The 27,038-nt window shown below is 49.4% G+C and overlaps 2 protein-coding genes across 19 annotated transcripts in view; one reads left to right on the forward strand and one right to left on the reverse strand.

The window, feature by feature from the left end:
* Positions 1-933: 933 nt before the first annotated feature.
* LOC105477995 (uncharacterized) lies at positions 934-4,435 on the reverse strand. The gene is made up of 2 exons (XM_011734937.3): positions 4,361-4,435; positions 934-1,767 (listed from the first exon to the last, which is right to left on the reverse strand). The coding sequence occupies exons 1-2, from the start codon at positions 4,372-4,374 to the stop codon at positions 1,104-1,106; spliced, it is 678 nt and encodes a 225-aa protein (XP_011733239.2). The 5' UTR covers positions 4,375-4,435; the 3' UTR covers positions 934-1,103.
* The window catches only part of LOC105477991 (NK2 homeobox 1), a 46,008-nt gene continuing 22,637 nt past the window's right edge, over positions 3,668-27,038 (forward strand). For 16 of the 18 annotated variants that reach the window (XM_071100304.1, XM_071100298.1, XM_071100305.1 and 13 more), the window contains exons 1-3: positions 3,668-3,989; positions 4,670-5,055; positions 6,018-10,943. In XM_071100304.1, the coding sequence (XP_070956405.1) occupies positions 3,913-3,989; positions 4,670-5,055; positions 6,018-6,760 (1,206 nt within the window). In that variant the 5' untranslated portion in view covers positions 3,668-3,912 and the 3' untranslated portion in view covers positions 6,761-10,943. Of the gene's footprint in view, positions 3,990-4,488; positions 4,573-4,669; positions 5,056-6,017; positions 10,944-15,511; positions 25,291-27,038 lie in introns of those variants that run through there. The other 2 variants (XM_071100315.1, XR_011625938.1) reach the window with 2 other exon arrangements.

Genomic DNA, 27,038 nt, shown 5'->3' on the forward strand with positions numbered 1-27,038 from the left:
CCATTTTTTACACTCAGGAAACAGGTGCTAGGAGGCTGTGTTTCCTTAGCATTTCTCGAGGCACTGGGGGGGGGGGGGGTTAAAGATAAAAATGGGGCTCACCCTCAAGGAGGGAAGCCAGAAAACACACTGGTTTACTCTGGCTGTGATGGGTGTGACTCTAGGGTGTGGCAGGAGCCCACAAAGGCGGTACTGCACGGCTGGAAAGAGGCAAAGCCAGGGTTCAAACCTAGGACTGACTTCTACTCAGGGGCTCCTCTCACGACCTTGGAATGCTGGGAGATCAAGAAATGATGCAAAAACACACACACAAACCTCCATTACAACCCTCTCTATCTCACTGGATCCTGCAGTAACATCTGTCAGAAAGTAACTACATATTATTTGGGTGATTTATTGTGAATGTGTAAGCTCCGTGTGAGTAGGAGCTGCACCTAGATTAAGGCTGAATTTTCAGGCCTAGGGTAGTCCTTGGCACAGAGCCCTAGCTGAATAAATACTGTTGAGTGAATCAAAAATGGTGATAAAACTTGAAGCAAAATAACACTACCAAGAGACAGAGTCGCTCAGCGCCCTAAAGAGGAGAGGACCACCACAAAGGGAGTTAGAAAAAGCAGTTGTGGAGTGGGGCGGTGAGACAGGTGGTTCCTCCTCAGTTCCACCCGGTCCAAGCTACAGACCCCAAATTAGCCTTCTGTATGAGCCCTCTGTTCTTGTCTAGCAAAGTGACACTGGAGGGACAGAAGGGAGTTTCCCTGTGGCCACGCTGGTGTAAGCAAAGGCTGATGGCGATTCCGCGCATCTAGGGCCGATCCTGGGCCTGCGCCCCCTCAGATTCCCGGTCGAGCCGCAGCCAGCGAAGCAGAGCGTGGTCGGAATTGAGGCAGCGACAGTGTGAGGCTGCGCCAGGGAAAGCTCCGCGAGGGGCCAGTGTTGGGCCCTGCCCTGACCTGCTCCCCACTGTGCCCACTCCACCCCGGAGCAAGTTAGTTGCGGGATAAAGGAAGACGCGCAGACTTCGCGAAGTGGAATCGGGGTTATTCGTATTCATGGAAAAAAAAAAAATCACTGGTTAGCCGGGGTCTGCCCTATTTAGCATGAGTCTAGGAGGCGGCGGAAAGAAAGGACGCTCTTCGGTCAAAAGGAGGTGTTTTGGGCCATGGGAGGGACTCTCGAGGTCTTTGCTTGGATAAGCTCGGAGATACAGATATCCTTCTCTTCCCCACAGGTGCCTTAGTCTCCGGGCTTATTTTTGGCAGTGCAGCGGTACTGGTGAAGAAGGCAGAGCCGCGCGTTGAGAAGGTTAGGGTAGGAGAGGTGCTGAAGCCTGGGCGGCAGGGCGCTGCAAAGGCCCAGGCGAGGTGGAGACGAGAGCTTGCTGGTGCGCGCGAGAAGCACCCCTGCAGGCAGAGGTTGAAGCGCCGTTCCAGTTGGTCCCAGAGTGAAGCGGGAATCTTTGCCCGCCCCAGCCACTTCGAGCTCCGCTCCAGTTCAGCTCCCAGATTCGCCACCTGGCTCCAGTTCAGCTCCCAGACTCGCCACCTGCTGCGCGGTTCTTGGGGAGGGGGTTCCTTGTCCAGAACGGGGAGGGGGGTTTCCTCGAGAACTGCAGGCCCGGTTGCCCCGGGACTCTCAGAGCCGGAGGCCAGGGAGCTGCCAGCCACGTGCGCCTGTGGCCTGCTGAGAGGTTGAAAAGCTGCCGAGGGACGAAGACCCAGGGGCTGTGGAAGATTCACCCAACTCTTCCTTTTACTCAGGTCTGGGGACCTAAAGAGGGGATGGGGATCGTCATGATAATAACTACCGCATCTTCAGTGCTGGCACTGAGCTGAAAAACATTTAAAGCTTTCAAAGCACTTTGATGTGCTCTATCTTACTTGAATCTCACAAAAACATTGTGAAGATTGATCTCCATTTCTAAATGGTGTTGAGACTGGGAGAGATGTACAACATTCTACACTTGGTGTTTCTTAAACTTACCAACAACTATGAAATAATGGCGAGTCAGAGAAAGAAGCTGGGTGACAGGGAAACCCACCCCGCCTTCGAAATCAGACCCCATTCGGGACGCAGGCCCGGCCAGGTCGCGCCTGCAGACAAGGTCTGTATTCAGCGTTGCCAGTTCTCATCTGTGGTTCGCTTAAGCCCGGCGTCGCCTCCCCTCCTTGCTTAGCCACCACAGTAATCAATGCTCAGTTCGTCCGGTCCTGAGAGCGCCCCCCAGAGAAGCCCCTGGGAAGGAAGGGCAAGGAGCGGGGCTTCGCGCTGGTCTTTCGCAACACAAGCGGCGAGCGCGTCTCCCTGCGCAAACGTAGAGTGGCCTCCCCAGCACTGCCGTGGGGACCGCACAAAAACGCGGGCGCAGGTGGGAGGGCGGAGGGTGCCCTGAGCTTTCGCCTGGTAAAGAAGGTAGGCTGTGAGAAAAGCCAATGTTAGTATAGACGTTGGCTTTGTATTGAGGGAGTAAGAGCACTCTTCAAGGACAGGGCTGAAATCTTTAAAAACAAATAAAACTTTCTCTACTATAATTGCTATTAATAATTTTAAAAAGGGAGCCTGGATGAATTAAGTAGCTCAAAACTGCCTGTTCATCATCATCAGGAGCTCCCTCTCTACAAGGAGGGGAAAGAAAATGTGAAAACAAAAACTAAATTCGAGAAGCTCCTTGACCAGCGCGGTTGTCTTGCAGGTACCCGCCGGGCCCGGCCGAGGAGCGCTCTGCCCTCCCAGCCCCCGGCGCGCAGAGGAGGCTAAAACAACCAAAAAGAAAGCAAAACAAAAACAATAATAAAAACGTTTAAAATCCACGGACAAAAACCGGAGTCGGTCTCAAAATCCGCGCCGTTCAGGGCTCCACTCGGTAGTCGACTCGGCTGCAGGCCCCGGCCTGGTCCGAACAACGCGGGGGACACCCCCGACTCCGCTGGGGATCGCAGCCCACAGCTCCCCCTCGCCAGGCGCCCAAGGACCCTCAAGGCGCGGGGCCCACACTTGAAGCCTGGGAACGCGCAGACAGGAAACCCACTTCCTCCTAAGCAGTTTCTTGCTCGTCGGATGAGAGGCGCCCAATTGAAGCAGAATGATCCTCATCTACTAATATCCAGCGTGGCCACAAAGCGACTGGCCATTTACGCCACCACTTTAAACAAAGATATTTGGTTATTCCCGGGAAGCAAGTGCACTTTTGCATGGCTGAGCTGCGGGCGGAGGCGAGCCTCAGCCCAGCCTCCCGCCCGCTGAGCTTCCCGCACCTCGGCATTCGCCCCCTCCTGGCCAGCGCTCCCGCCGCCGGGGTTCAGGCTCAGTTCCGCCCGGCAACAGACTGGCGGGCACTCACTCCGCTCCCTGCCCGCGCCCTCCCTGAAGCATCGGAGGGGAAAACAGCGTGGCTCTGGGCTCGGGTGCTGGGGCTGTGATGTCCTCGGAAAGTCAGCTTCAGCCCCAGAACCCCGCGTGTCTGGGAGATGGGCGAGGGTCAGGGACACCAGGTTTGTTCGAGGTGGGGCAACTTCAGTGACGGACCCTCCCGTGAGACCCCTTCCCATCATCCCAGCTCGGGGGGCCAGTGCTGTGTTTGCTCGGCCGGGGGTGGGGGTGGGGAAAGACCTGGGGGGAGGCGTGTTGGTGGGGGTGGCCCACTGAAAAACCACTGAGCTGCGGGGGCGGGTGGTGGCTCGGGGATCCGGGACAGCCTCCGGGAGGCAGTCGATCCCCTACTCAGCGCCCCCTCCGCCCGCTCGGATTCTCTCGGGTAGGGGGAAAGGGGGCGGGGAGCAGAGGTGTCCCTCTGACGGCGGCAGAAGAGAGGCAGACAGACTGACAGACACGTAGACCAACAGTGCGGCCCCAGGGTTCGTCCCCAGACTCGCTCGCTCATTTGTTGGCGACTGGGGCTCAGCGCAGCGAAGCCCGATGTGGTCCGGAGGCTGTGGGAAGGCGCGGGGCTGGGAGGCCGCGGCGGGAGGGAGGAGCAGCCCCGGCAGGCTCAGGTGAAACCCCCACCCCGTCCCTCGGCCCTCTTCTCCTAAAGACCTGTTCATGTCCGGGGAACCCCGACCGAATTGGAAAGTGGTTCCACTTTGTAACTCCGCAAGTTGGTTGCAAAGCAGCATTCACCTTCCTTCCTCCCAACCATCTCTCCTCCTCGGTTACTCCCCCACCCCACCTCCTGCCCTCCCCGCTCTCGGTTCCCTCCTCCTTCCCCACCCCTCCACCTCCTCCCCGCGCTCCGCTGGTACCCCACAAAAAATGGGGGTGGGGGTGTCCAAGGGAGGGGGGAATGCTTTGGGTCTCGTCTCTGCCTCTCTCTCTCTCTTTTGAGACCTAAAAATCCTGACAAGTGAAACTTAAAGGTGTTTACCTTGTCATCAGCATGTAAGCTAATTATCTCGGGCAAGATGTAGGCTTCTATTGTCTTGTTGCTTTAGCGCTTACGCCCCGCCTCTGGTGGCTGCCTAAAACCTGGCGCCGGGCTAAAACAAACGCGAGGCAGCCCCCGAGCCTCCACTCAAGCCAATTAAGGAGGACTCGGTCCACTCCGTTACGTGTACCTCCAACAAGATCGGCGTTAAGGTAACACCAGAATATTTGGCAAAGGGAGAAAAAAAAAGCAGCGAGGCTTCGCCTTCCCCCTCTCCCTTTTTTTTCCTCCTCTTCCTTCCTCCTCCAGCCGCCGCCGAATCATGTCGATGAGTCCAAAGCACACGACTCCGTTCTCAGTGTCTGACATCTTGAGTCCCCTGGAGGAAAGCTACAAGAAAGTGGGCATGGAGGGCGGCGGCCTGGGGGCTCCGCTGGCGGCGTACAGGCAGGGCCAGGCGGCACCGCCGGCCGCGGCCATGCAGCAGCACGCCGTGGGGCACCACGGCGCCGTCACCGCCGCCTACCACATGACGGCGGCGGGGGTGCCCCAGCTCTCGCACTCCGCCGTGGGGGGCTACTGCAACGGCAACCTGGGCAACATGAGCGAGCTGCCGCCGTACCAGGACACCATGAGGAACAGCGCCTCTGGCCCCGGATGGTACGGCGCCAACCCAGACCCGCGCTTCCCCGCCAGTAAGTGAGGCCGCCCCACTGCGGGGCCGCGGGCTGAGCTCAGGAGATGAGGCGAGAGCCGTCCAGAAGGCGCGGCGCCGGCAGGCTGCGCGCTGGGCATCAGGGAGGGCGGCCCGGCAGCGGCGCCAGGGACTTGGGTGCGGGAGCTGGGGATGCTTCACGCTGCTCGGCTGGGGATCCAAGAGCAGGCACTTGGTAGCGCTGGGGTCCTGCGGTCAGATGCGGGTACTCGGCGTTTCCTAGGCGCGGTGGACTGGCAGTTCTGTTCCGCGCAGAAGACCTCGGGGAGCCGAGGGAAGCGTCCCCGAGCTCAAGGAGCAGGGGCGAGCAGAGCGCGGAGAGGCTAGGCCCGGCCAGGAGGGAGGCTGCCCTGTTGGGAGGCACTCGAGCGCCCGTCCCGGCCCTCTCTCCAGCGGAGTCTGGGCAGGTGGGAGGACTCGCAGTTCCAGAGGGGACTCTAAGGGGCCGAGCAGGTGCCCTCACTGAGGCCGACAGGAGAGAAGCCAAGAGGCAAAGCGTCTGGGGGCTCCAGCTTTTGGAAGTCAACACCCCCTTTCCTAACCTCTCCAAATTGGGGTCTACCGTCGGACCCCAGCTCCCTGCCTGAGCCCAGTTCGCCGCCTGTGGCCAGCTAATCCCATTGCTCTGACCTGGGCTGGGCACGAAAGGAGCAGAAGCGGCCTTTCCCCCAATGCGTCTTTTGGTTCGAAAGAGGGAACTGAGACTGAGGGAGGGCAACCAGGGTTGAGGCTGTGAGCGCTCTAGTGCAGCCCTCGACGGCACGGCCTGGGGCAGGCGCTGGCAGATCCCCGCGGATGGGCCTCTTGGGGCCCAGCGCTAGGCTGCCTGGGTCAGGAGGGCGCCGTCGGGTTGGGGCGGGCCGGGCGGGCCAATGGCGCGGAAAACAGGGGTGGCCTGGCTCGGCCTGGCCCCGGCCGACGCTGTGCGTTTGTCGCTTACAGTCTCCCGCTTCATGGGCCCGGCGAGCGGCATGAACATGAGCGGCATGGGCGGCCTGGGCTCGCTGGGGGACGTGAGCAAGAACATGGCCCCGCTGCCAAGCGCGCCGCGCAGGAAGCGCCGAGTGCTCTTCTCGCAGGCGCAGGTGTACGAGCTGGAGCGACGCTTCAAGCAACAGAAGTACCTGTCGGCGCCGGAGCGCGAGCACCTGGCCAGCATGATCCACCTGACCCCCACGCAGGTCAAGATCTGGTTCCAGAACCACCGCTACAAAATGAAGCGCCAGGCTAAGGACAAGGCGGCACAGCAGCAATTGCAGCAGGACAGCGGCGGCGGCGGGGGCGGCGGGGGCGCCGGGTGCCCGCAGCAGCAACAGGCTCAGCAGCAGTCGCCGCGACGTGTGGCGGTGCCAGTCCTGGTGAAAGACGGCAAACCGTGCCAGGCGGGTGCCCCCGCGCCGGGCGCCGCCAGCCTACAAGGCCACGCGCAGCAGCAGGCGCAGCAGCAGGCGCAGGCCGCGCAGGCGGCGGCAGCGGCCATCTCCGTGGGCAGCGGTGGCGCTGGCCTTGGCGCACACCCGGGCCACCAGCCAGGCAGCGCAGGCCAGTCTCCGGACCTGGCGCACCACGCCGCCAGCCCCGCGGCGCTGCAGGGCCAGGTATCCAGCCTGTCCCACCTGAACTCCTCGGGCTCGGACTACGGCACCATGTCCTGCTCCACCTTGCTATATGGTCGGACCTGGTGAGAGGACGCCGGGCCCGCCCTAGCCCAGCGCTCTGCCTCACCACTTCCCTCCTGCCCGCCACACAGACCACCATCCACCGCTGCTCCACGCGCTTCGACTTTTCTTAAGAACCTGGCCGCGTTTAGACCAAGGAACAAAAAACCACAAAGGCCAAACTGCTGGACGTCTTTCTTTCTTTTTTTTCCCCCCTAAAATTTGTGGGTTTTTTTTTTTTTAAAGAAAATAAAAACAACCAAGCGCACCCAATCTCTTAAGGAATCTTTAAGCAGAGAAGGGCATAAAACAGCTTTGGGGTTGTCTTTTTTGGTGATTCAAATGGGTTTCCCACGCTAGGGCGGGGCACAGATTGGAGTGGGCTCTGTGACATGGCTCTGGACTCTAAAGACCAAACTTCACTCTGGGCACACTCTGCCAGCAAAGTGGACTCACTTGTAAATACCAGGATTTTTTTTTTTTTTTTTTTGAAGGGAGGACGGGAGCTGGGGAGAGGAAAGAGTCTTCGACATAACCCACTTGTCACTGACACAAAGGAAGTGCCCCCTCCCCGGCACCCTCTGGCCGCCTAGGCTCAGCGGCAACCGCCCTCCGCGAAAATTGTTTATGTTTGATGTGAACTTGTAGCTGTAAAACGCTGTCAAAAGTTGGACTAAATGCCTAGTTTTTAGTAATCTGTACATTTTGCTGTAAAAAGAAAAACCACTCCCAGTCTCCAGCCCTTCACTTTTTTTTATGGGCATTGACAAATCTGTGTATATTATTTGGCAGTTTGGTATTTGCGGCGTCAGTCTTTTTCTGTTGTAACTTATGTAGATATTTGGCTTAAAAATAGTTCCTAAGAAGCTTCTAATAAATTATACAAATTAAAAAGATTCTTTTTCTGATTAAAACCCTCCTTTTGTTTGGTTTTGATTTGGCTTTAAATGGCTTTGAGGGCGGGGGCTTGGGAGGATCTTGTCTCTGGTCTGATGAGATTCAAATTGTTTGGGTTTGAGCTCAAAGGATTCTGAACCGGGTAAGGAGGTAAGGAGGCCAGGCGGAGAGTCCTTGCCCCACAGGAAGAGGGAGTTTTGTTCTTCTTTAGAAATTGTGTGGAACCAAACCTGGAGCAGTCCTGAGACTGCAATGGAGGACCGAAATACCAAACTACTTCCACCAAAAGGGAGAGGGAGAGAGAAAGAGAAAGAGACCAAAGAATTCATTTTCTGAGTCAGGCTTCTGTTGATAGGAGTTTCAGAAGTATCTACTGTGGTCTCACAAACCTGAGCCAAAGTTCTAAAACAGTGAGAGAGGACACCCATTTTAAATAACTCTGAGTGAGTTATGGTTTTTAGCGAATGGATCGCCTCTGTAGATTTGAACATCAAATCTTTATTTCTAATCCGTGGCTGAGCTCCTTCACAGAATTCGGTGGGAGGCTGTTTTCAAAAGTGAGGAAGTCATTCTGGGGTTTTATTTCTGCCCTAAAACAGGGATCCCTCTCGGGGACCAGCAGCAGACACCCACAGCCCCTGCTGCTTTTGGCTCCTTTGGCCTCCAATGGAGTAACACTGGGTGACAGGCCTGAGGACGTCCCAGGAAGGACTTTGTGAGCTGAGATTTCACTCTTTGTTGTACCGGTTTTTCTCTCTGGGATCCTAAATTTTTGTAGTAATGAATCTTTCTCCTGTTTGCAGTTCTTCATCTCCCAGCCACTACCTCCCATGCCAAGCAAAAAAAAAAAAAAAAAAAAAAAAATTCATTTTTGATTCCTTCTTCCAACCTCTAATTTCCTGGTTTACTCAGTGCTTAGGGTTTGTGTTGGGAGACCCATCAGGGATGAGAGGGAGGGGAGAAGGAATGGTTTTGAACATAGAAAAACTGTAGTCCCTGGAGGGGCTGTAGCCTCTTCCGGGTCACCCTTGCCAAATCTACGGACGAAAGGCAGCTGAGCGAGCTGAGCGAGCTGCGGGCAGATGGCCCTCCCAGCACTTTCCTCTAGGCCTGGAAGTATTGGATTATGGGCACTTGATTCTTATTTGGCATGTACTCACTTCTCGCCTAGATTTTCAACTTTCTTTTTCTTCCTCTCTTTCCCTCTTTCATTTCATTATGTCTGCATCTCTTCCCAATCCCTCCCTCCCGCTCACCCACCAACAGCTTGTGAGGAAAGCAGACTGGCCGGAGTCCTCGCTCCGGTCCCAGTAGTCCTCTTTGTTGACTTCCTGGAGGCTCCTCTGGGGTGGTGCCTTAGGACTGGGGGCTAGGCCGGGCTTTCTCCCTCAGAAACCTGGGCCTCACTGCTGAGATACAGTTTCCAATATCCAGAGGGACTCGAAGATACCCAAGAGGATGGTTGGGTCTAGTGAGTGTGCTGGTTGAAAGGCGGGGAAGGGAGATTTTAGCAGGTCTCACATTTTGGAAAACAAACAAAAACCCGTAAAGTTTGACCACTTGCGTTGGAATGGTCAGCTGTGGTTCCGGGACCGGGAGTGTAGGTGGCTAAGGCACCCAGCTCAGGCCGGCCGGGAAGGGGATGTGGATACTGCAGCTGCTGTTTGGCTCTAGGTCCGGATCCCACGGAATTGGAGCTTCGCTAAACCTGCCCCAGCTTAGCCCAAACCCGGGCGGGGACCTGGCTGGCAGTGCCTGGCTGTGGTCCAGGCGGCTGCCCCGCACCCCATTCTAACCGGGAGCAAGCCTTTGGGAGTCACAATTTGAGTAGGCTGTGGTACCTTCGGTCTTATCATCTTTGCACTGGATGGAGTTTCCAACAACTACATTCTTCTCCTCGACGTCTAGAGTCGGCGTAGTTCGAAGTCTGTTTACTTGTCCCGGGGAAAGGTGAACTCAGTTGGGTTTGGGGACCGAGACAAACAGGACCTCAATCTCTTTCTCCCCATCAATCACGATAGCTCCATCCGCTCCCGCTCCCGGCTGGGGGACTTGTAGCAGCTGCAGGAAGAGACCTAGAATGCATTCTGAAGCGTTTCATTAGGGAAATAGGTGGCGCTGGGAGCAGTGCAAGAGGGTTCCGCAACCTGGGGACACCCTCCGCCCCTACAGCACCGTCGGCTTCTGGAAAGCCGACCGTCCTCCTTTCCGGGAATCTCCTGCATCAACTCGTGCCCAATTTCTGGCCTCCCCTCTCGGAGAAATCGGCCTTCTGAGGATGCCCCTGGCGCTGAGGTGCTTGGAAGCTTCTGAGGTTTGGGAGCAAGTACAGTTCACCCCGAGATCACTGCGAAGCTTTGCCTCCGCTAAAGTACCCTACCAATCCCTAGGCCCCAACGGCTGCGAGGAGTGGGGGAGATTTTGCACACTGCACCCCCCCTTCCTCCTCTCCCCACCCCCACTTCGCCATGTAAACACGAGGACTTTCTCGAGAGCCTTGGAGAGCCGCTCTAGTGGCTTCGGGCCCTGAAACCCCAGACTGGGCTTGTTTGATGTTTAGCATCCCAAAGCGGCTCCCCACCCTGGCCCCAGCCTGGGAACTGGGAGCTGTGGGCAGGAGAGGAAGGAAAGCAGCTCTCTCAGCTAGCAAGAGGGTCAGGGACTGGGCCAAGCTCAGAAGAGGGGAGAAGAGCCAGACAGATACGCTCTGAGTAGGGGAGACAGGGATCCCGGGCTGTTGCGACTACCAACAAGGGCACGCACTGCGGTCCTCAAGGCCAGGAGGCGGATGGGGGCAGGGAATGCCTCAGCCAACAGGGCAGCGGCTCGGCCCTGCTGCTGGCCCGGTGGGAAGTAGCCTGGGGCCCAGCGAATGAAATCCGAGTCTGGCCCGGGCAGTCTCCGCTAGAAACGCTCTGGGCGCGCACTCCTGGAGACGCGGATGCCCCGGGCGCTCCAGACCAGTGTCCTTGTAGGAGGCTTCTTCCCGAAGCTTAGAGTTTGGCCTTTCATAGGGAAAGACTTGCTGGTGAGCCTTCTAAGGAATTTTAAATCTTCCTGGGCCAGGGCTGGGAGCGAGCTCTAGTGACAGTGTCTTGGTCTGGCATCCAACTCTCCAATTTTGAGGCCGCAGGGAGGAATTCTCAGACTTTAGAGGCCGCACAGCCTTCAGCGCGCTCACCGCGTCCAGGCGTCAGTGAGGGGCTATCTCGAGGCGCGAGTGCACAAAAGGTAGCGCGAATCTCTTCTCAGGCGATCCAGATAAGAGGAAATGAGAGCGAGGTTTTCTGACTTCCAGCTCATTAGGGACCAGGTAAGGTCAATGCTTTCTCTATTATGTCTTTATCTTAAAAGCGGGTCAATTTAAGATAAGGGAAAAAAATCCAGGATCTGTGTGAACCGTGCTGATAAAGACTGACCCCTTTTCTGAACTAAAAGCAAGCCAGGCAGACATTCATTTTCTATAAACAAGAGAGTTGTTAGAAGCTGCCTTGAATTCTGATCGTATGTCTCCAGACATCGCTCTCCCTTCCCTGCTCCCCACCCCCCAATTATTAGCGCGAGGAAGCGGAGTAGACGATTTTATTTGTGGAGAACTAGGAAGCCCATTGGGAGATGAGAATCTGAGATGATATGGTTCTTAGGCATGGGCTACTGGCTTGTTTAGTTCAACTAGGACTTTCTTTTCGAATGGAAGGAAAGTGACAGACACGGGTATTGGGAGGGAGGAGGCTGAATGTTTTCTGTGCTGTTAGATTCTGGTTAGGAGACGCTGGACACCATGTTCCTCTTGCTCTCCCTGCCTTCCTAGCTGGCGCGTTCCTCCTCGTGCAGTTGTGTTTCTGAGACTTCAGGCCACCCTCTGTGGGGCCCAGTTTAGTAGCTTACCTCAACTTGGAGCATAGGAAAGTTTTCTGGTGCCCCTTCGGCCAGTTGCTCCTAGAAGGAGTCTTATTTTCAGTCACCTTCTCTGGAAAGTTTGTCCACCCAAGCTGAGGGAATTGGATATGGATGGGAGTAGATGAAAGTAAGTTTTACTGAAGGGGGTCTGCATGTGCCCTTATCCTCACCTCATGTAGTTGTGTTTCTGAACTTTCTTTAATGAATCTCAAAGGAATGGAGAAAGAGCAGACTCAGCAACTTGGCAGCACAGCTCTTGCCTCAGCTGAAGCCATAGCTGAAGTGGCTGGCTGTATTTCTCTCTGATAGTGACCTAATGCCCAACTTGGTGGGCATCGAGGCATGATCCTGGGCTCCTGTGCCTCTCCTCGTTTGATAATGTTTCCCGTTTGACCTCTGCTACCTAAGCATTTATTACCCTTGTTGTTATGAGTTGTAGCCAAGTTTTGGAAAGGGTTAGATTTAAATCCATTTTGCTGTTTTATCTATTTTTGTTATTTGTAGGACACTTCAACATAAATTGATCACTGTTAGTGTTCTGCCTGAAATATAAATAAAACATAACATAAATGTGGCAGGCAAAAGCACTTGTTAAAGAAAACTCTTGCCTCCCACATAAAATCCACATCCGATTCTGCTTACTCTGTAAGTGATTGCACACAGATTTCTATGTATTTATATATATGTGTGTATAGAGGTATATATACATATGTATCTATCTTATACACACGTATATATAAATATCGATCTATCTTACAAACATATATTTATTTTATAAGACATTCAAAACGAAAAATTGTAGTATAGAATTCTCAGAGATTTTACAGAACCCGTTAGATGCAAGAACATTGAATAAATTCACTACCTCAATTAAGGTGTCTCATTAGTTTCCTGAAAAATTCAAATAGACCAAAACCCTTTAGTTTTACCCACTTTAAGTTAGAATATTTATTTATTGTCATGTGAAACTCTGGATAACTAATTATGTTTTAGGAAATATTAAAATTTTTTCCTAAAGAATTTGAACTTGGTGTCTGAGACACAGCTGTGGATAAGACTTCTTGAGGCATTCTATAACAAAAAAAATATTGTCCCTTGCTGAACTTACCCACCTATAAAAATCATTGGTATAAATACTACTGCCCTGGGGCAACAACAGCAACAAACAAATGAAAACTGTTTCTGCTCTGCATTGGTTGCAAACGTCTTCTTGATTTCAGCCTTTAAGCCTTCACATAGTAGTGGAAATAAGAATGCAGGTCTGAGTGTTGTCTGACAGCAAGGAAAAAGGCAAACTTTTTTTCCTCTCCCTTTTCCCCTCTATTTCACACATTTCCAGAGAATCCGGTCTTTAATTGTTAGACCTTGCTGTTAGTAACAGCAGGCTGTTGGTGGAGTGTTAAACATTCTATTTCTAGAGTATTGGTGATTGCTGATCGTTCATTTCTATAAAATCAGAGATATCAGGCCATGAAGTATCTTTGGATATCCTTCCCCTGTCCCTGTGCTCTGGATCCAGTCTATGGTAAACGACCCACAACAGGTTGGCCTCTACCTTGCCTGTATTCTCCCTCCTAATACTACTGCTCTAAAGGTCCAAAGCTCTAGGAAAACAAGACTTCATTTGGCTCGCGTGCTACTGATTTACCTGATCTCTCCAGCACACGCGGGGCTGAGTGCGCGCGCGCAGAAGTAAACCTGGGAATTACCGTAATGACACGAAGAGGACCGAGAGCTAGTTCCTTTGAGCTGACTGCACGCTCTGCCATAAACCTGGAGACTCAGTCAGTGTCTAAGGAACTGGATATACCTATGTGTAAAGCGAACCTCGCAAAGTTATGGTCCCAACAGAGGCTTCCAGAGCATTAGGTCTCTGAAGAGACTTGCAGCGACAGACTTTTCTAGAGGAGACTCAAGCCGCAGAGGATTAAATCTCTCTCTCTGCCTGGCCACTTGATGGTGCCTCAAGGTCTGCAAGACCTGGGTTACGACTAAGGGCCTGGGGGGCTGTGCAGTGACAGCTTCTTCCTTCCCTTCTGATTCTACTTCAGAAAGAATTGCAACTCTCAAACCACCGTGGTGCACACAGCACACATTCCTACCGCAAGCCACAGCAAACAGAAGTTGTAGCTAGTTCATTACTACCCACTGACCCAGCAGTATTAACTGAAATGTTGATTACTGCTCCCTGGCAGTACTGTTCCCTGGCAGGACTCCTGCGCCTGGGCCTGGGTGCAGTAAACTTTGGAAGTGCTGCGTTGTATCATACCTACAACTCACACAATAGAGAAAGCTCAGACATCTCTCTACACATCTACATAGTCCATTCACTTCATACTGAAATCAAACAGAAAAACTTTTTAGAAGTATTTAACAAAAAGCCAACCGACCTATGGCCATCATTTAGCACTGGGTGGGGGTAAAGAGAAAGAGAAACCCTTTGAGATATATGGTAGCATGCAAACATGTTCACATTAACCTTCCTGTATTAACCATTTTCTATCAATTACAATGCCACATCAACACAATTAGTTGTTGAAAATTCTCAACATGGCTAAATACTTAGATTGCATTGGTGGTGCGCCTGTGAAAGCTAGTTGGGGGTTGTGTATGTGGTTCTGCTCATTGGAAACACAGAAGAGAGAAAGGGGGCTGGAAAGGGGACTGGGAGTAAAGAGAAACAACTGTTCCTGGTGAAAGTGTGTGGGCTTCTGACGGAGGCTGGGGCAGCTGAGAAGTGCTGGTTATATACAGCTAGGTCAAAGTGATGGGGAGGTGGGGGTGATGGTGGATGACTGTGTATATACTGTGCCTGTGGTGTTTAGGGGGTGATCCTAGAGGGAAGGGCCTGGGAGACGGCTGGGAGGTGGTGTGTGTACCATATCTGAGCTTTGGGCCGGTAACACAATGGCAATGTAATTATCTGGCTGAAACACTCTCAAATGGCAAAAAGTTGCAAAATAGATCGGCCTCCCAGAGAAGAGACAGAGCTGGTTACAGAGGTCTGCAGCCATCATCCTTTTTTCAATACATTTTAAACAAGAGGATCTAGCTAGTGATTCTGATTCAATACACATAATCAGTTTGCAAGTCTTATTTCCATTTGAAAACAGGGCCATTTGCAATCATAAGAGCCGGACACGCTGAAAGATACCGAGCGCATTCCGAGCAGATGATGGGTGACAGAATCTGTAGGCAAGCACTAAATATTTTCTTCCAGCTTCAGACCTTGGGCATCAGTCTTCGGTCCCGACGTATTTTAAACGGAATATTACTGTTGAATATATAATTGCTTAGAAAATGGAGACTCCATGGTTGGGAGGAAAAAACCGGCAAGAAAGGTGACAGAGGAACCTTGTTGATTGTGCTTCTCCTCGGTACTGGTTAACAGTCATTTAATGAAGAGTCTACCCATTGGGTAGAAAACTTGATAGAAAAATTGAATTGGTTTTTAAGGGAATGGCCGCCAGAAGGGGTTGCCGGGGTTAACATTCTCAGGCTGGAGCTGCGAATCCCTGGCTGGGTGTGGCCGGGACTGGCAGGGAGTCTGCGGGGCCTTCAGGGAAGCCCAGGGACAACTTTGCGACCTCCCAACGACGCCGCCAAAGACCTGGGGGCCCCTCGCGGCCCGGCTGTTCCAAATGGGTTGCCAAGTGTCTAAACTAGAAGTGTGGGCACTTGAAATCGCGAGCTGTCTTAGGGTCTCTCGCTGCGAAAGTTTGATTTCCAGGACCAAGAGAAGCAGCTGTCCCAGGCGCTTAGTTTCCGGACCCGCAGCCTCATCCTTCCCGCACCCCCCACCTCTCAGTCTCCCCAGTCCCAGTCCTTACCCCGCCCACCCGCGGCCTCTCTCCAGACACCCAGCCGGCAGTCTGGCTCTCGGCCCCCGCCCGCCCCGCGTCCCCGCGTCCCCGCGTCCCCGCGTCCCCACGTCCCCGCGCCCCGCCCCGCCCCGCCCCTGCCCAGGTTCTTCCTCCAGTTCCCGCGCTGGGAACAGCCTCGGCCGCGCGCCCCCTGCGGACGCGGCCCCCAACCCCTCCTGGAGATCACAGCGGCAAGTCTGGTGTGCGGAAGAGTAGAAACTTCCCGGGAATTTAGATCCCAGAATATACAAATATTAGTTCACTAGGTAACGACGATGATGCAAACTCCAACTTGTAGGGCTTTAAAAAAAAGCTCTTAACGCACAATCTTTCTTTGTACAAATAAACGAAACCAAACAAAGCCAGCGAGGTACTGCTGTTTCCCTGGTAAATTTTCTTAAGGAAAAGAGAGATTCCGTCTCTGCCCAGATATCAACATCTAACGAATTTTCTAGGAGACTGAAACTCAAGCTAATAATAGTATGTGCTTAATGCTAATTCCATTTTTATTTCAAAGGGGGGTAATTTATCAGCCTCTTCAAAGTGGTGCCTCGTAGGCAGGTGCTGTGTTTTTGGATATCCTTGTAAAGCATTTTTGCTTCTGGGAAGATCTCAGAAGAACCAATAGATAAGATGTGTGTATGTCGGGGGATGGAGGTGGGATTCTTTACAGCTCATGGCCCTGCTTGTTCAATTTCCTGCAAAACTCATTCTAAAAGCCCCAGGGTTCTCTTTAATAGGGGCCAAATGGCAAGAACCCCAAAGAGTTAAATATTTCATTCTTCCTCCCTATACCTCCTTCATTGCGCCTTCCACCCCCAGCTATAAATTCTAGATTTTTTCTTTCGTCTCTGGAACCCATCCTGTGGATAACTGAGAGTGACCCAGAGGCACTAATCTGCCCTGGGGTGAGGTGGGGGTGGCAGTGGAGGTAAGGCCTCCCACAAGCTCCCTGGTTCTGCAAACTGGGAGGACAGAACTCCTATAACTGGCAGGAGGTGAGGGGGATGCTGGGACCCACAGGACCTAGTCTGCTAGGGGAAAGGGAAACAGGCTCCCATGACTGAGGACACAGCCTCAGACCAGGCGTGGCTGGGTGGACAGGAATGTGGTGCCCAAAAGCAGCAGAGATCCAGGACAGGAAGTTGCAGTCATCTGACAGCCCCATAGAGATATATTGCCCACATGACTATTTCTAGAAGTGGTTGTGATTTGTGTTGATCCCTTCACACCCTCCCGGGCCCAGGATGCACAGGCGCTCGCTAACCCAAATCTTCAGGTGCAATCCTGGTCAGAGAGAAGAAACTTCAGCCTGCCCTTCTCAGGGAGACCCCTTCTGCCTCCCAAGTGTAGGTGTGTGAGACCCTCATTATTACCCCAAGATCATGTGCAGAAGCATCAAGCATCTTATTCTTGTATTTACAGCCTGGTGCGACTTTATTATCTACTTTTCATCTGTTTCTTCATCCTTCCCTATTTTCCATTTCTTTATTGCAATGCCTATGTTTTCTTTGCTTTCTTGTCCAATTCCAGTCATGGCTGCAGTCCTACTTTATAGGTAATTCGGCAATGTTTATCCTAATGTCAGTACTAAAAGGAAAAGTAGAGAAAGTGGATGGGCTAAGTAATAAAGAATGAAAGCCAGTAAGGTCCATATGGGAGACCAGTTGGGGAGTAAGAAGACCAGAGAACAGCCAAGGTCAGCCTATCAGAGGACTAGGGAGAAAAATGATGGAAGCAAAGAGAAGCCGCAGCCTGGAGAAATTCAATTAATGTCAGTAGATGGGGAAGAATGAGTACAGCCGGGACCCAAGGCATATGCCTCCCCTGGAGGGGCATAGAGAGGGATAAGGAGGAAGCAGATGTGTGTATGGCAGTCTGTCTCTGAGCTGAGGGGCAAAACCTAGAAAAGCTGGCCTTCCCTTCTTCCAGGCTTTAAGAAGGGGAACTGTCCTGCCAGAGCAAATTAAAAGGCTGGGGAGTCCAGGGGTCAGGACCAGGAGTTCGCCTGCCGAACCCCAACCTGCTCCTCCACCTTGGACAGCGCCGGGTTCTGTACCCTGTGGAAGAACAGATTCAAGGGAACCTGGGGGCAGAGGGCAAGGCCAAGGGGAGAGGAAATAGCTTCTAGAAACTTCTGTGGAGACAGGCAAAACTCTTTTTCTGCACACGTGTCCCATTCCTCCTCCCTGTAGTTTGGAGAGGGCATTTTAGAAAAAGAGCCCCTTGGTTTTCCCCGACCCTGCGGTTGGACAGCGCCCCCTTTATTCTCCGCGAGCGCGGCCTGGACAAAGGCGTCACTTGGAGGGAGCCTCAGCTGCCTGGGAGCTCCGAGCGGAACCCACCCCGCTTCCCTAACCCGAGTCGTTTCCCAGGATGGAAGGCGGATCCCGGCTCCCTGTGATCAGGCTAGGCCGCAGGTTCTGGCTGGGCTGCACCCCCCAGGTCCCCGCCCCCAGCCCCCACCCCCTGCCCCGCTGGCCGGGCTCCGCAGGGCTCTCGCAGTTTCAGAGCCCGGGGACCCCGGCGCAGGAGGAGGCCTGGGCTTGCCCGGTGGCTCAGCGTGGAGAGAAGGAGAGGGGAGTCCCCCGCCCCCCACCCTCCAGGCTGCTTGGGGACTTCGAGGGGCTTGGAATCCGGGTACTCCTTTTTATGAGGTTCAACACACTGTGAGATATTTTAGCTGCAACACAACCCTTTTAATACCCAGTATGACACCGACTGTGTGAACGAGGCCCTTATTTGCTTGGTGAACGCCCGGGTGCACATCAAGACGCTTCCCTGCCTGGGAGGCACAGAACCCTCTCCATGGGCCCCGAGGCGGGCAACCGAGGTAGCTGAGAGGGACCGCGGCCCAGCACCGGCTAGTCTGGGTGGGAAGGCGGCAGCCCAGACTTCATGCGGTCGACACCCTCTGCTCGGCCCCAGCCTAGAGGCCGCCAGCATTTGAGTCCCCTCCCAGCCGCGGCTCCGCCGTCGGGGCTTTCCCCGGAAAGGCCCAGGCGCCACCTCGCGAAGTCAGCTTGGCCAGCTCCTGAGCCCAGCTCTGTCACCCCAAAGCAAGGGGCGGCACCCGCGTCCTTCCTCGGCGACCTGCGCGCTCCCGTCCCTCCCGGTTAATATTCTCCGATAATTTCCGAGGCAAAGATTTCCATCTTTTGGGCGAATTTGTTTCATCTCTCTTGAATTCAGAAACAGAGCCTTCAAAAGTCTTAATGTGTGTTTATTTTTTCTAGCATTCAAATGAATGCGAAGCCACGGATCGAATCCCGTCACTCTTTGGGGGTTAGCTTCTCCCGATATTTCACACGGAAAACAAAACTGGGTCCCTCTTATTTGTACTTGTCCTTAACCTTTGCAGCAACTGCTGTAGATGCGGCTCTGTCCATTCTCTAATAGATTTTACCAGGGGCTGGTGACAGAGAACTGATTTCTTTTCTATTAGGGTTTAGCACATCTTTGTTGAAGGCCTGTAGAATGACCAGGGATTAGATTTGCATCTCTTAGACGCCCTGTGTGGTCTTTGTGCGAAGCTTGTAACTGTTAAAAATGACTTGTTAGGAAGCGTGTGGGCTCTCATCGCTCTCCTTTTGACAGAATGATTGTGAAATTCAGATTGGCCCTGTAGGATTTAGCCCGCAGATTCCACCTGAACCCTAAGCAATTAGACCCTAATCTCACTGCAATCATATTTGAGTTAGGATTTGTTGCACTTTGTTTACTTCAATTAAAAGCAGTGGAATAATTTTTTTCCAGCTTTTAAAGTGAAATCTCCAGGCATAAAACCTTAGGACTTCTTAGAAATGCTTTTGGTAGTGATGGGGATTTCTTTTCCGTGTGGTTTCCTCCAAGTCCTCATGACCACCCCCTTCCTTCTCCTATTTAAGTGACTCCTTTTTTCCCCCTGTTGCTCGCCAAAGCATCTTCACAGGGGGCTGAATTCGCGGCGCTTGGGAAGAACCGCGTGGAGATGACGTCCAACTGGAGGGGCGCCCAAGCTCCAGCCGTCGCCCAGGGCCCGGATGGCGATCCTATGTCCCGCTGCCGCGCGGAGCTTTCCCGCCCCGGCCCACTGGCTGACTGGCCCCCGCGTGGGTTTGGGCAGTGGGCGCCAGTCGGGCGTCTTTCTTCCTGCGGCAGAGCAGGCGCTTCTAAGGCGCTGGCCGCCAGCCCCCCATACGGCGACTGAGGGGGCGGCGTGGTCAGCCTGACCTCAGCGTGTGTTCCGGTAGCCTCCCGCCCGCGCCCGCAGAGCTACCCGCGGGGACCTGCTGCGGCCCTAATGCGCAGGGTCGGCTCTAGGGGTGGGGGCGAGCGCTCTTTTTGGCAGGGTCTTCCTCTGAGCCAGCACTGGCCCGGCGGCCGTCTCACCTCCGGAGAGCTGGAGACTTGAGTTCTTCATCTCCTCGCTGGGCCCCAGAGGCCCAAAGCCCAGGATTCTGGGCGCAGCCTCCTGCCGGGCGGCACAGGGCCTGTCGCCCAGGTCGTCAGGATCTCTGTCGTTTAACCCCGATGCAGTTCTCAGAAGCTGCCTGCAATTGCTGTCAAGTCAGGTCACCTTAGTAGTATTTCTTGATCTGTGGCATCTATTTTCTACATTTGTTTAGGTGGTACGACTTTGTCACTTTTATTTACCCAGAACATCTCTTCATCTGGGAGACTTGACAATGACTTTGGGTTATCGTTTATTCCATTTTGATTCAGGACCACTTATTTGCTCGTAGTGAGTTTGATTCGATTCCCTAAATTACTGCTTCACCTTTCTCAGTTAATATTCATGAGCGAGCGAACTGCAGGATTTAACAAGAGAAACGGAGGACTTCAATGCCATTTATTGTTGAAGGGGGAAGAGGGAGACACCGCTTTTTAAACTACTCAATAAACTTTTAAATAACAGGTGCTCTCATGGTCACTTGACTCAAAGAAGATATTTTAAAAAAATTCTTTGTATTTAATTCCGTAAGAATAAAGTCAGCCTGCAAGCTATCTCTATCTGTATTCCTGACTAAAAAATTTTGAGGAGGAAATACTTTGCTGAGACTAAGTACTATGTAAATGCAGAGCTACTGTAACTGATTTAAGCAGGGAGTCCTCTCTTCCAATACTTTCTGAGGTGCAGTCTGCTTAAAAACAGATCCACCTCTTTAGATCGTTCTTATAGCTAGTTACTCTTAACTTTATTAAGAATCTTTAAGAATTCAAGGGAATAAATGAGAGAGGTTCTGTCTTGAGATTGGATGGTGGGGAGGTGGGAAAGCGGTTTTAGAGAGGAAGGGGAGCAAGGCCATGGTGTAATAATCTCTTTGAGATCTACCAGGAGAAGTCTTGGTCTGATTGAGGATTCCTGCTACAAACCAATCCTGTGTGCAGTTTAGTGCAGTTTTTCATTCGTGAATAGGAACTGTATCAAAACCCTAGTGTGACCATGACAATTGGGTAATCACACACAAGGCATCTGTGCTAATGGAGAGATTCTGTAAATATGTTTCTAGTGAATACACAGATAACAGTCACAGTGGAAGGGTCAGGTGCCACAAATCATAGATTACTCTGCCAAGGGTTGCCAGCCATCTGAGGAAGGACATTAACTGCCTTTGCATTCTCAGAATACTCTCCTCAGTTCGTGATTTCACTTACTTGACCCTACTTCTGTTATTAAAAAGCTGGCAGGCACAATTAAGGGCAAGCAGGTTGGCTACCTACCCTTCTGGCAGCTCTCCAATATTCCCATTTAGCTGCCAGGAGACATGGAGAGGAGTGAATCACTCATGAAATCCTGTGGGAGCATCTAAAAGGTACGAGGAAAACCAGTGGCAGTGGGCAGGTCCACCAGTCGGCCCCATCTCTAAGTCTGCTATCTCATATAATAAATCACTGGGGGAATTCACTCTGGGAAGGGCAAGGAGGGGAATGATAAGAGGTAACTTAGGTATAGGAGCTCTCACTCAGTTTCCTTGGAAAGTAAGTTTAAGTGCATTACTTGATAGTTCCAGTTTTGAAAACTGTCACAAATAGAAGTAGGATTCTCATTACTAATACGGAACAAAAATCAGGAAGAGTTTCCCTTATCAGACAGTAATAAGGGGAAAAAATCAAGAGCTTTCAATGAAATTTGGAGGACTATCACTTTTTTTCACAGAGCAAACTTCTGGCTTTTAACAATTATACTAATAGAGAAATTATTACTACATGGATAAGATTCAGGTACTCAACTTTCAGAATAATGTGAAATTGAAATTAGATAAACATAGTTCTTTTCTTCCTCAAATTAAAACAAGCAGGTATCTTGCATACAGGGGCATTGCAAAAGCAAAACACATCTCTCTCAAATATTAGCGTTGTGTTCTTGAGGATGTAAAATCTGGGAATGTAACATAAAAGAATCGTAAGGCTGAGACAAGACATCTTGGGTTCCCTTTGTTGGTAGATAGGCTCTTTTCTCATACTCTTACATTGGAAGTGGTTTGGGGATCTAAAATGAACTACCACCACTAAAGGCAAAGCCGTAACACTTATTATTAGGTACCATGGAAAGTAGGCTGGTTTCATCAATGAAGGGGACTGGCTTGTATGAGAGGCCTCGTGGCACTTTTTGAACAGAAAAGAAAGGCACAATTTATTGAAGTATGAGTGGCCAGGATGGCTAGCAAAATGTATTTTTAGAAGAATATTATATTTTCTAATATGCCAAGGGGTCTTTAGATGTGAGATATTAAAAAACTAATTTTTCCCCAAATTATGTTATCACATTATCATATTCTTTGAAGAATAAAGATAGACATTAGTCATCTACATTACCAAGGGAGAAAAATATTTTAAAATCAGATGACAGATTTGTGCCTTGTAATTTAAACAATACTGAATGAGGAACAATCTTCCAAGTTCATTTAAGCAGGAATGAGAGGGAATGTCTATACAAGTGAATTTAAAAAGACCTTATTGTACAAATATGCCTAAACCCCCATTTTATTAGCTTATAATACAAATCATTACTTGCTCTTGCTACTAAAAATCATTTTAATGTAATGGATTCATTTCAGACCTATAAGAAAACCAAAGCCCATTTTTTTTTACATCTTTACGAAGAACTTCAAATGGCCCCACCCAAGTTGGAGACACAGATATACTTTTTCTTATTAAGTTAGAAAGTTGAAACTTATCCTAATGAATAAGAATAAAGCTTTTTCTTTTATGAGAGTGGAGAGAAAGTAGACAGAAGGAAATTCCAAGACTATGTGATTTGATAGGTGGTCACATTTTACATTCTTAAATTTAGAGCTGTAAACAACCGTATTCTTTCTCTCTTTATCTGCTGTAAATCAGATAGTTAGTACCTTCTTATAGAGCCTGGCACATAATATTTGCTCAGTAAATACTTTCTGAATCAAGGAAGTTGGAAAATATTTTTCAGTACTTCTCTTGTTGTAATCCTTTCTGATACACAAAATGTAAAGATAATGAAGTATTATTAGCATTTTTCTTCTTTTTATGTAAACAAACATTATTGAAAGTCTAGATCAGTTTGATTCAAATTGACAGAAAAGAGGGCCAATTCTTTGTTAGTTAGTAAGAGAGGAGTCTTTTATATTTCTCTGGCTACACAAATTAAAACTATGTGAGGTGATGCTGTGCTGTTTAGAACAAACAAAATCCCAGATACAACACAAAATAAATTCTAACAATAACTTGGAAAATCCTTAGAGTTCATCTCTTTCTACATTCCAGACTTAAGCTTTCCATAACACACCCACCATTCAAGACCTTTAAGATTCTAAAGGGTAACTGTCTTCTAAAATGATGAGGGGGTCACAAATCCTATCCTTCTGTAGGCAGTAAAGGTGGGAATTGACAATTTCTTTTCATCGACCAGAAAAGAATTTAAAAACTAGTGTTAATTGTTAATGATAATGCCACATAGGGCTGCTCTGTAGAAGGTGATCTGATGACCAAGGGGAACTCATCACACAAGAGCAATGTCTACTATTACTGTCCTCCTAATTGCTGTCCCTTGGTAAACATTCCTCACATGTGAGTTGGGGCTATTGCCTTGGGGCACAATGGAGCCAATGTCGTGGAGTTGGACAGGGGGGATCATAAGATTGGAAGTGGCTTCAGGATTGAGATGCCCTGTGCCTTATAGTAACCTAAACAACTGAAGCATTTCTTCATTAACTTGGGGGCCTGGTTTAAGATTATCTACATGTCAGAGGAAGAATATGCTGGCAAAATCTTTTTAATTTTAAATGCAAATTATTTTACCAGTAAATATGAGGGTATCATTGCAAGTGGAAAGCGTGTGTTTTTGTATCAAGGGCATCCCTGGCTTCAGCTGAGCAGGCTCCTTTAGAAGACATTTGTATCATTGGCAGTGTCTGTTCAGCAAAATGCGGAAGACTGGACAGAGTCAAACAGCAATTGAACCTCAAATAAGCTAAATCTGAAATCTAAGTTCCATTAGTTTAAATTAAAAATTCTCAGCCAGTCATGGTGGCACACCCCTGTAGTCCCAGCCACTTGGGAGGCTGAGGCGAGGCAGGAGGATTGCTTGAGCCTGGGAGTTAAAGTCTGAAGTGCACTGTGATCACACCTGTGAATAGCCAATGCATGGTAGCCTGGGACCCTGCCTCTAGTAAAAAAACAAAACAAAACAAAACAAAACAAAACAAAAATTCTCTTTTAAAGCACTCACTTGGCATAAAAATTCTGATGCCACTTCATGTTTATACCTAAATGTGCATTTACAGTCTTAATGGGTTGCAGGTTATCCTTTAACTTGTGTTCCTAATAAGAAATGGAGCCGTAAAAGGCAATTCTCTTTTTTAACATCTGGAACAACAGTGGCCCACTGTTTACCTGAGAATTCTCCTCTTCGTTCACATGAAGATATCAAGTCATATTTCACTACCAACTTGATGCCAAAGTCAAGTCAATTCACTATAAAGCAAGAGTGATTTAAAAAGTGTACTTGTAGGCAATGGTTAATATAACAGAAACCTTAAAAAGAGGTTGGTAAAAATATTCTTTTGTCATGTGCACCCATTTTAGACCCATAAAAAAGAGCTGGGGGATATCACCCCAAGGCTTACAGATTTTGTGACAAGAAAACAAAATTGGTGGTCTCTTTACACTGATCCATTTATTTAGTCAGTAAACATCCACTCAGTGTTTACACCAGGCAAAGTAGTAGGCATGGAGGGAAAGATATGTCTTTAACCTCAAAGATAATGCGTGTGGAAAAACAGGCATGTAAATAGACACTTACAGTTCAATGCAATGGGTGGACCAATGTGAGGTCTGTGCAAGATGCCGTGGAATTCCAGAAGTATTTATGTTTGGCAGGAGGAGAAAAGGTGGTGCTTGAGCTCACTCTTCAAGGAGGAGTAGGCTTTTATCAGACATTGCAGGTGGAGGGAACAGCATGCACAAAGGCCCAGGGGCAATGAGAAGGAATATCATGTTCAGGGAATCATACCTAGTTTGCATTGCCACAACATAAAATGTGAGGAGAGTGTTAGAAGTGAAACTGAAGGGGTGGTACAGGCTAAACATTTCAAAGAGCCCTGAATGCCAGCCTAAGAAGTGTAGATTTTATCTTATGTAGCAGATGGAAAGCCAATGAAAAAAACTCAAACATAATCAGATGTGCATTTTAGAAAGGCCAGCCAGTCAGCAGAGTGAAGAATGGAATGGAAATGGGGCAAACTAGTGACAGTGAGACTATCTGGTGATTGTTTTCACCTGCCTGCTTGGTGTAAGTGTGCTAAAGAGAACCACCTTCCATCAAATAAATATGAATCCTCAAAGCCTGGCAAGAATGAAGGCGTAAAGATATTCTCCAAAGAAACATCTTTTTAAAGAAAAAGACTTCACACTGGGTAAAGATGGCCAATTAATTTGGTAAGACCTGCACATACCTTTTACATACATACTTGTTTTGCTTAATTATATGACTGACACCACCTGAGGACATTTTTGTTACTGTATTAAACAAAAGAAAGACTTTGTAGTATTGTAGAAACAGTATTACCAGGACTCAAGAATTGCCTGTAGTTTAACTTTACACCTTCGTCTTTGTAAGACCTTGGGAAAGTCACTTTACCTCTTTTAGCCTCCATTTCCTCAGTTGTAAAATGAGGAGCACAATGTAAATTATTTGTAATGGCACTTTATTTATATTATTGTATATTGGCAGCTTTGTTTGCACTTATTAATCTCTCCTAATGTTTATTTCTTACTCCATCTTAATGATTTTTTTTTCTTTTACAATTTTAAGAGGGACAGAAATATTTGGAAGATAACTTTTAGAGGTGTTATGTGGGGTAAAACTCTGTGTTGACTGTACTCCACTTTATACAGTTAGCCTTTCTCCTGGAAAGAGTAAGGGTGTTGGTAGCCATTTTGAAACACTGGACTGCTCACGAGTCACATTTTATCCTTACATGAACAAAAAGACGACTATTTAATCACTTTTAAGGTCTACTAGGCTAATGAATGATTTAGCTCTAATTTTTAGATTATAGATTTTCCTGTCCAAAATGATTCTATTTCTCAAGACAAATAACTGCATGTTCTCAAAAGGCTAGTGTATGGATACAGTTGTGACCCTTAAAATCATAGAAAGTGTGCTGCTTCTAAAAAATAGCCTCCTTATTTTAAATTCTGCATTTCTTTGGAAATATCCTGTTATTTAATTTTTTTTCCACTTAAGGGCCTGTTTACATTAGTAATATATCTTCTAGAGCCCTGGGAGTTTATAGGGTTTGTACCTAGAAAACATCCCAGCACTATTACTATGCTTCAGAGACATACAGGGGTCCCAGGGCAAATCAAAATGTTTTTAAATGTATGACATGTGTGAAGTTGATGAAAATTCATGACCTCTCTGTCAGAGCTGCTTGAGTTTAAGTCATCAGAGAAAGGTGAGTGCAAAGAATTTTATTTAATACTTTTATTCTGGAATCCTTCTCATTCCTTGCTCATGGTCCCAGGTTTTAGCTCTGTTCTACTTAACAGTCTGATTACAAAAATAAAAAATTAGCAGTGTGTTCTAAATTGCTTTTCAGAATTTTCTGCTTAAACCACTGCTCAGATATATAACTTTTAAAGAGGGATTGAAATGTAGTTCGAGAATATAGTCACATACTACAGAACATGCAAAATACATGTGGAAGACCTCACGAGTGCTGGTAATTCAACTGGTTATACTTTATGATTTAGAAATATTTTCAAACTTGTCTTTTAAAATTGAAAAGAAAACATTGCAGGGAAATTCACAAAAATAAAAAATCCCAAAATACTGTGGTTACTGAGATCAGCTGTTTTTAAGTAAAAATCCATTCAAAGCAAAATAAAAGGCATTGTGTGGTGTATGCCGGCTAAAACTGAGAACACAAGAGCATTGCAGTTAATTAGAACCAATCAACAGGATGCTTTGCAACATTTCTCACATCAGTGCACCATCTGATCTTCATAATACACATTTCCCACAGTCTTGATGCAAAAAGGACTGGAAATAAATATTTGACTCATCAAAAATATATGATGCTTTTTAACTGTGCTTTCTAATAATTATTTTCAAGTTACTGTTATGAAAATAAGATCTTGAAAATCCGCAAAGGCTGTTCTATTTGCATTTTAAGGGGGAT

This window comes from Macaca nemestrina, chromosome 7 (assembly GCF_043159975.1).
Source record: "Macaca nemestrina isolate mMacNem1 chromosome 7, mMacNem.hap1, whole genome shotgun sequence".
Taxonomy (NCBI): domain Eukaryota; kingdom Metazoa; phylum Chordata; class Mammalia; order Primates; family Cercopithecidae; genus Macaca; species Macaca nemestrina.